This window comes from Elephantulus edwardii, unplaced genomic scaffold (genome assembly GCF_000299155.1).
Source record: "Elephantulus edwardii isolate Elephantulus edwardi_28Jun2011 unplaced genomic scaffold, EleEdw1.0 scaffold00079, whole genome shotgun sequence".
NCBI lineage: Eukaryota > Metazoa > Chordata > Mammalia > Macroscelidea > Macroscelididae > Elephantulus > Elephantulus edwardii.
Window position 1 is genome coordinate 11,106,615 of NW_006399829.1, and position 7,593 is coordinate 11,114,207.

Genomic DNA, 7,593 nt, shown 5'->3' on the forward strand with positions numbered 1-7,593 from the left:
GGCGCAGGAGAGGAAGATCCTCGATGAGATGGATCGATTCTGTGAGTGGAGTGGTGGGAATGACTGTGTTTGGGATGGTGATGTTGACACAGCACAGACGGCATTTAGAGCTCTTGTACATAGGGTTGCTATGAGTCGCAAGTGACTCAATGGCACATAACAACAACAACAACAGTATCAAGCAAGATGAAGCTGTTGACAGTTTCAAACTCCTCTCTATCTATCATGACATTGCCTGTCTGTCAGTCCAATGGTAAAAATCTTTGTTTTCTGGACATTGAGATGCAATCCATACTGAAAGTAGTATTCTTTGATCTTCTGCAACAAGTGCTTCAAGTCCTCCTCACATTCAGCAAGCAAAGTTGTGTCTTCTGCATAATGTTGGTTATTCATGAGTCTCCCGCCAATCTTGATGCCACACTCTTCCTCATAGAGGCCAACTTCTTGGGTAATTTGCTCAGCATACAGATTGAACAGCTTATGGAGAGAGACTACTATCCTGGCTCGCTCCCTCCTTAATGTTAAACCATGTGGTGTTCCCCTGCTCCGTTCGCATATAGCCTCCTGGTGCAGGTTTAGGTGCTCAGGAGGGAGGGAATGAGTGAGTGATACATGAAACCAAAGCAAACCTGCCGTGGACCAGATTCTCACTCTTGACAACCTTCTCATTGGGTTTCTGAAGTTGTAAATATTTATAGGAGGAGATGGCTTTAGTTTTCTTTCATACAGTAACTTGTAGATTTAAACTGTCAATCTGTCCTTTAGCAAACCAACATGTCATACACCATACTACCAGGGTTCAGTGTGTGTGTGTGTGTGTGTGTGTGTATGTAATTTTGCCCTAGATCATCTATTTCACTTAAGCAGTGTTTATTTCTTGGGGCAAAAGTGTACCAGTGCTTACCTGACATATTGCTTTGTTAGCTGACACTTACCAGGCTGACAAAATTTAAAGGCCATGACATTGAGAAAATAGTTTGTGATGACTGTACCATAGGGGTGCTTGGTGGGTGGTGATTTACATGGTAGGATGTGTAATTCACCCTCTTTTTGTTTTGACTGCTTGGGGTTGACTCTTACCATTTCAGCCACCAGTAGGATGGCAGCACTGAAATCCTTCACAAGGGTCAATCTAGTCTGAATATATCAACCTATAATGAATGATTAAGATCATTAATGATTAAGGCAATTAATGAGTAAGATCAACCTATAATGAATGATTCAAATTCAGTGAACCTATAACTCCTGCCCTTTTTCCTACACTTGGAATTTGCGCTCAGAAATGAAGACTGTGATTTAATGGTTAATATTTTATTGATGAAATTTGAGGCAAATAACAAGGAGAGGAAATAATGAGATTGACAAAGGCCTTGTCAAACATTGCCCAAATGTAGAAAAATGCACTATATATTAGAAAAACTGTACATGAAACAAAAAAAAAATGCCTAAGGATGTGGATCTGTTCTATGTTTTTCAATATTTTGATTATCAAAATAGTCACTGAGTTAGTTATCCCCCAAATTTCAGTCATGTGCAGTGTTCCTGGATTTAAATAGTGGTGCTAGAGTGCTGGGATTGTCATCCAGTGCAATTCTAGAAAATGTTGAGTTCAATAGTAGCATTTGAAACCCACTGGTGACTGTGTATTTGGAATTTTTCAGTGGTCAGAATATCATTGCATATATTTTGAATTTTTGCCCACTCTTTTATTTTTGTTTTGGATAAAACATCCATCTTGAGGGCATTCTTACCACTGGGGACACTAATTACCAAACATTAACATGATAACAGCAACCTAATCATCCTCCAATGCCATACTGAACTGTCAAAGTGTTTAAAACGAGACCGAACCCACATACAGACATTTATGTTCTGATTGTTGCATTAAAACAGTTCAAGGGCATCTTCATAGATCATCTTTCTTTTTGATGATCATTTGTCTAACCAGAGCTGCTATGCTAGGCTTGATGACTTCAAAGGGCTCCTCTGGCTTCCAGAACTTCACAACTTGACCCTCAGTGTTGACCAGATACTTCCAAAAATTCCACTTTGGTTCCTTCTTTGACGAGTCTAAAATACCAGAACATATTTTCACCATCATAACTTGGTCAAGATTTTCATTTCTATCAGTTTCTACATAAGTAACAATTTTAGGGTCAGATTCTAGGATTGTCAGAACATCAAGTGTGAAACAAAATACCCAAACAAAGAAACCCTCAAGGTTTGAATAACCAGATTTTGATATTTGGATCTCTTTTTCAGTGATTTTGCTGATTAAGAATCATGAAATGAAACAGAATTATTTATTTTGAATTTTTTGATCTAAACAGCAAAAGAAAAAAAAATCTACCTTGTCATTAACTCAAAACCTGAAATTTCTTAAGATTTTTTGATGAAATTATAATCTAAAAGGTCATTAGTAATAGGCATATATTTTCTTTTTGTATCAATTATTATTCATGTTCTTTGTATTGTTATATATTAGCTGAAAAGAAAGAATTTTAAATGATCTTATTTTGGGAAATTATATCCTTCTGATAAATTAATACAAGAAATGTAGATGTTTTTGTCATTTATATAGGATTCATGTTCATATTCTTGACTAATGTAAGAACATATGTATATATACAGACACATGTATAAACTAAAATTTATCAAGTGCTTACTATGTGTTTAAAAATGTCTCCAGCACTGTAAAATGGATCTTTTAACTTAAACTTTACCTCAACCTTATGAGGTAGGTATCATTATTAAAAAAAAACCCTAAAAACCAAGAAGGCGGCCTACCTCAAGGAGCTTTGGTGGCCTAGTAGCAAAAAGTTGTGCTGCAATCCCAAAGGCCCATGGTTCGAGGCCACCAGTTGCTCAATGGGAGAAGGATGGGCAATCTCCTCCTTGCTATTAATTGCCTTTGAAAACCTGCCAGAGGGTCAGCTATGGGTTGGTTCCAACTCAACTGTGTACTTCATCCCAAGGAACATGGCAGAGCAGACAGATTTAAGAAGGAAAGAGACAGATACTTTTTGTATAGGATGGGTTGAGGTTTTGTGGGACCCCCAATCTGAACTGACAGGCTGGACAGTGATTGGGCTTTGGCTCTTAGGAGAGAGGTCACTCATGGGGAAAAGGTAGAATAAGAAGCCAAGTGCATTTTGGGAGAATCTGGGCCTGAGGATTGATGTTAAGGGTTGATGGAAAAAGAGGAACCTTCAAAGAAGGGCCAGAGAGGAAGACCCTGGGATCTCTGGCAGCTAGGTTCAGGGAGTTGTAGAGGGAGAAGCCAGATAAAGTGCTTCTGTAAAGATTTATAGCTTTGAAAACCTCTTGGGTGTTTGCCATGAATCAAACCTGGCTTGGGGTCAGTGGAGAAATAGTTTTATGAGAAAGTTTGAAATGTTGTGACAGTTATAAAAGTGTGACACAGAGACATGAAGTGTGCACATGCTGTTGGGAAAAAGGTGCTGATACCTCCTTGCGAATTTCAGATGGGTTCTGCCTCACAGTGACCCTGTGTTGGTTGTCTGAGGCTGTAAATCATTACGGGGTGGCTGCCAGGTACATGAAAGGATCAGACCTTTCATTTAGTAGCACAACACTAATACACTAGAGCAGTAGTGCTGTCATAAACGTTCAATTTGTACAACAACAAACGTGCCTCCAACTCTACGATATGTGCCAAGTACCAGACAGGGAAGCACAAAAAGATGTGTCTGTAGTCTGCATTTGTCAGAAAGAAAAAAAAATTGCTATTTTAGTATTGTTGTTATATACAGTTGGAACAGAATCAATGGAGTTTTAGAAACAGTAAATTGCACAGAAGAAGCAGCTGGTGGATTTGAACCATGTGCTTTTGGGTTGGCTGTGCAATGCCTTTCCATGGGGCCACTAGAGCTCCCTATTTCATTATTAGAAAGCAGTACTACTACTGATTAGATTAAAAAAAAAAATCAAAGCCTCAATATAAACATCATATTACCTTGAAATCTTCTTAAAAGAATTTTGAAAAAGCCATTTCAGGAAAGAGATACTAGCGGCATAGTGCAGACTGTACTGGGTGGCTTAATGGGAGGGCTGCAGTTCAGTCCTAGCTGCGTGGAGGGAGAAAGATGGCCATACTATTGTACAGGTTTCACGCCATGGATGGTTGCTATAAATCAGTTGATTTGATGGCACTGGTCTTGGGCACTATTAGACGGCTCATTTTACAAATGAGGAGACAGGCACAGAGAAGTTAAGCAATACCCCTAAAGCCACACAGTAAAATCAATGGAACAGGGATTTGAACTCTTGTAGTCTGGGACAACAATGGACTTGAGGGTGATAGAGATCCCGACGATGATACAGGACAGGGCAAGATTCATCTATGTTGTTCGTAGGATCACTATACATCTTAGTTGGCTCAACTACATGGAATAAACAACAGTCTAGGGCCCAAACCTATGATCTTAACCAGCATTCCATGCTTATTTCTTATTGACTAATCTTGGAAGGTCTTATAAAGATAGATCTGTGGCTCGCCTCATTGTAAGCATAGCCTAACAGTACCCTCTCCTTCCCATTAGGGGGAAAAAAAGGAAATGTTTAGACATTTGGCAAAAACCTGGTGAACCTAGTTAATAATCATCCTTGAGGAGAATATCTCAGATATTCTGAGGTAAGGCTACATAAAAGTAACTACCGAGATGAGTTTAACTACTACTGTTCAGCAATATTCATGAGAGACATATAGATTTAATAAAGATACTTGTGAGTAGTCAGTTAACACTTCAAGCTACTTACTCAGGGTGATGGTCTCATGAAAGAAGATACATGAGAATAGGTTTCTTTTACCAATCAAGAAGTTGAAATGTTAATTTCAGGGAAACATAACTTCCAGCAGGTCAGATTCTTTAAATGTTGTTATGTGCCATCAGCGACTTATAGCAACCTTACATACAACAGCTCTGAACTATCCTGAGCCAACCTTATTGTTTCTGACACACCTACTACCTCCATCACCCTAGACACTGAAAATTTTCCCAAAAATGTATTTCAAAAAGGATAGGGAAAAGATGGTCCTGTCACCACTGTTTAGAAACGGAAAAGTGATTATAAGCAATATAGTGGTGAGGCGAGGTGGATATTTACCAACAAGAAATCGAAATGCAGGTTCTGCTTCTGATCCCAGAATCTTAATCTTGTGGAAGATGGGGAATGTCACTCCAAAGTTCTTTCTTGCGAAAGACTCCACTTCTTTGCTGGGGCGGGGCTCTGAGTCTCCAAACTGATTGCAGGGGAAAGCCAAGACGTTGAAGTGGAAGGTCCCGAATTCTTTGTGCAGTTCCTGCAGTGCTAAGTAATTTCTCTCTGTGAGTTTGCAGTCACTAGCCACGTTTACAACTAGTGAAACCTCCCGGAAAAAGAAAAAAAAAGCCAACCGGAAAACGAAGCAAAGATTAAAAAAAGGATTCTGCCAAATAGTTAAAAACCTAACCCACTTTCAGAGAATACGGCTTCTGATACACTGACGGCTATTTTATATTTATACGTAGGTGATTATTTTATATTTAGAGATGGTTCTTTAAGATTTATAATTAGATAACTATTTTTTACTTATAGATGGTACTGCTACATTTACAAGAAGCATACTCAGATGTTGGAGTTAAGACCCTGAAAAATCACTATAAAAAAAACCCAAGTACTGACAGAAGTGTATTTTAAAATAAAACATATGTTCATTGATAACATGCTCTTTAATGTCATTAAACTATGCAGTCTGTACTATTGTTAATAAATGTCGCTGTGTACACATTATTAACAAGCATTTTCTAAGCATCTTAAAGTACTGATTGAACATGTGAACGAAACTATTTAAAAGAGAAACGTTTATCAGAAGTAGATAAATGATTAGAGCTTTGTATACAAAGAAATAGATATTACTTTGAAAGCTAAGCCAAATTCAAAGCCCACACTGATGATATTAAGAAAATAGAGACCACGGAAAACCAATAGAACAACGATCAGAAGAAGATGCACTTACTTTGCCCTTAAACTTTTCCAGAGACACGATTTTTCCTTTGGCATCCTTCACTTCAAAGGCATAAAAGCTACCAATTCTGGGTCTTGGGAATTTCAATTGCAGAAGAAATACTAACACTGTGCAAAGAACCATAGACAAGAAGACTGCAAATACTTTTGCTTTGGGCCCCCAGCATTTTAAAGGATAAGCAACAATCGGCTCCATTTTGGATGATGTCTAGAGGGGAAGGCTCAGAGGGCTGGAATTCAAGGAGGAGCTGAAACTTGAGACTGGCTCAGCCTAACGGAAAACCAGGAAGAGCCAACTAATTGGTGGTTGAGATCTGGGAAGAGCCTTCTTAGAAGGACAAAGGCGTGGAACTCTGAATGAAAGGGGGTTGATTTAAAGACAATGCATTGTGATTCTAATTGCAATTGTTACTAGAAAAAGTCCTTTTCGGGGAGCTCTTGAACACAATCCCGACACTGGAAACATTTCACCGGAAGATGGCGCTCCTGTAACTTGCAAACCTAGACGTGCCCTAAGGAGCGCTGTGTTTGTGGAGCAATGGGCTGGATGTAGAGGATTGGGCAATACAGTACGCAGGAAGGGCTTAGAATGCAGATCAAATGTGATCTAATAATGTTATGCACAATCTGAGGGAATTTATTATGTGTATCTAGATTAAATATATCATATGTTTAAGTAATTTATAGTGTAAAGAAGAGAGAAATACTGGAAAAATGATTTACCCTAAACCTATATATAACGAACATAACCAAATGCATGTGGAATAGAATAAAAAGAGATCAAAGCAATTCAGGCCAAAAAAACGAAATCTTTATCATAAGGTGGGGAGCTCTGCTCACACAGTTAACCCAAAGCAGGACTTCTCTGGTGCTTTGAATCCACCATTGGTTTCTCTGGAGAAAGATGGACAAATCTGCTCCCATGTGATACACAGCCTCCAAAAATACAGGAAAGGGTCAGCTATAGTCAGTTCAGCCTTGAGGGCCATGAGTTTTTGCTTTTATAATACCACAAACTAAGTTGTTATTAAGTGCTCTTGAGTCAGCTCCAATTCAAAGCAATCTTTGTACAATAGCGTGAGTAAAACGGCAAAGCCCTATCAGATCTTCACATTCTCTGCAGTGCTTAGGCCCACTGTTGCAATCATGGTCAGTTTATCAATGCGGGGAGATCCTCCTATTTTTTTCCATTGAATCTCTATCATACCAAGCGGAGTAAGGACTCCAACCAAAATGGGGTTGATTTCTGCTTCTCCTTGAAATACCAAAGCAAAGGTATTTGCAGTTTTCCTGCTTATGGTCTTATGCATAAATATTATTATTTCTTCTACAATTGAAATTCCCCAAACCTTGAATCAATAGCTTTTATGCTTTTGAAGGGAAGGATGCCAAAGGAAAAAGAATTTCTCTGGAAAAATTTCAGGGCCCCCAGGGACAGGCCCTTCCTGATAACATGTCTGAAGTATACTGAGATAAGGTTTCACTGTTCTTACTTCTTTTTTTTTAATTAAATTTTATTAGTTTTAATGAACATTTACAGAGATTTTGGGTTTTTATTCATTCATT

General features: G+C 38.5%; 1 protein-coding gene across 2 annotated transcripts; it reads right to left on the minus strand.

Annotated features, from left to right (window-relative positions):
• Window positions 1-1,827: 1,827 nt before the first annotated feature.
• On the minus strand, window positions 1,828-6,243 carry LOC102864881 (probable glutathione peroxidase 8-like). Of its 2 annotated transcripts, none has more exons than XM_006889562.1 (3): window positions 6,173-6,243; window positions 5,128-5,389; window positions 1,828-2,070 (listed from the first exon to the last, which is right to left on the minus strand). In XM_006889562.1, exons 1-3 carry the CDS (start codon window positions 6,221-6,223, stop codon window positions 1,907-1,909), a joined length of 477 nt encoding a protein of 158 aa, XP_006889624.1. In that variant the 5' UTR covers window positions 6,224-6,243; the 3' UTR covers window positions 1,828-1,906. The 2 variants fall into 2 exon arrangements, with proteins under 2 accessions (XP_006889624.1, XP_006889623.1); XM_006889561.1 differs by having other exon boundaries at window positions 1,907-2,070; window positions 6,020-6,223.
• Window positions 6,244-7,593: the final 1,350 nt, after the last annotated feature.

Excerpts from the sequence above, each read along its gene's own strand:
- LOC102864881 (XM_006889561.1), bottom strand. The coding sequence starts at position 6,223 with ATGGAGCCGATTGTTGCTTATCCTTTAAAATGCTGGGGGCCCAAAGCA. Across the intron at positions 5,390-6,019 it reads TGGAAAAGTTTAAGGGCAAA|GTTTCACTAGTTGTAAACGT; the intron begins GTAAGTGCATCT and ends TTTTTCCGGGAG. Across the intron at positions 2,071-5,127 it reads TGCATTTCGATTTCTTGTTG|ACTCGTCAAAGAAGGAACCA; the intron begins GTAAATATCCAC and ends CTGGTATTTTAG.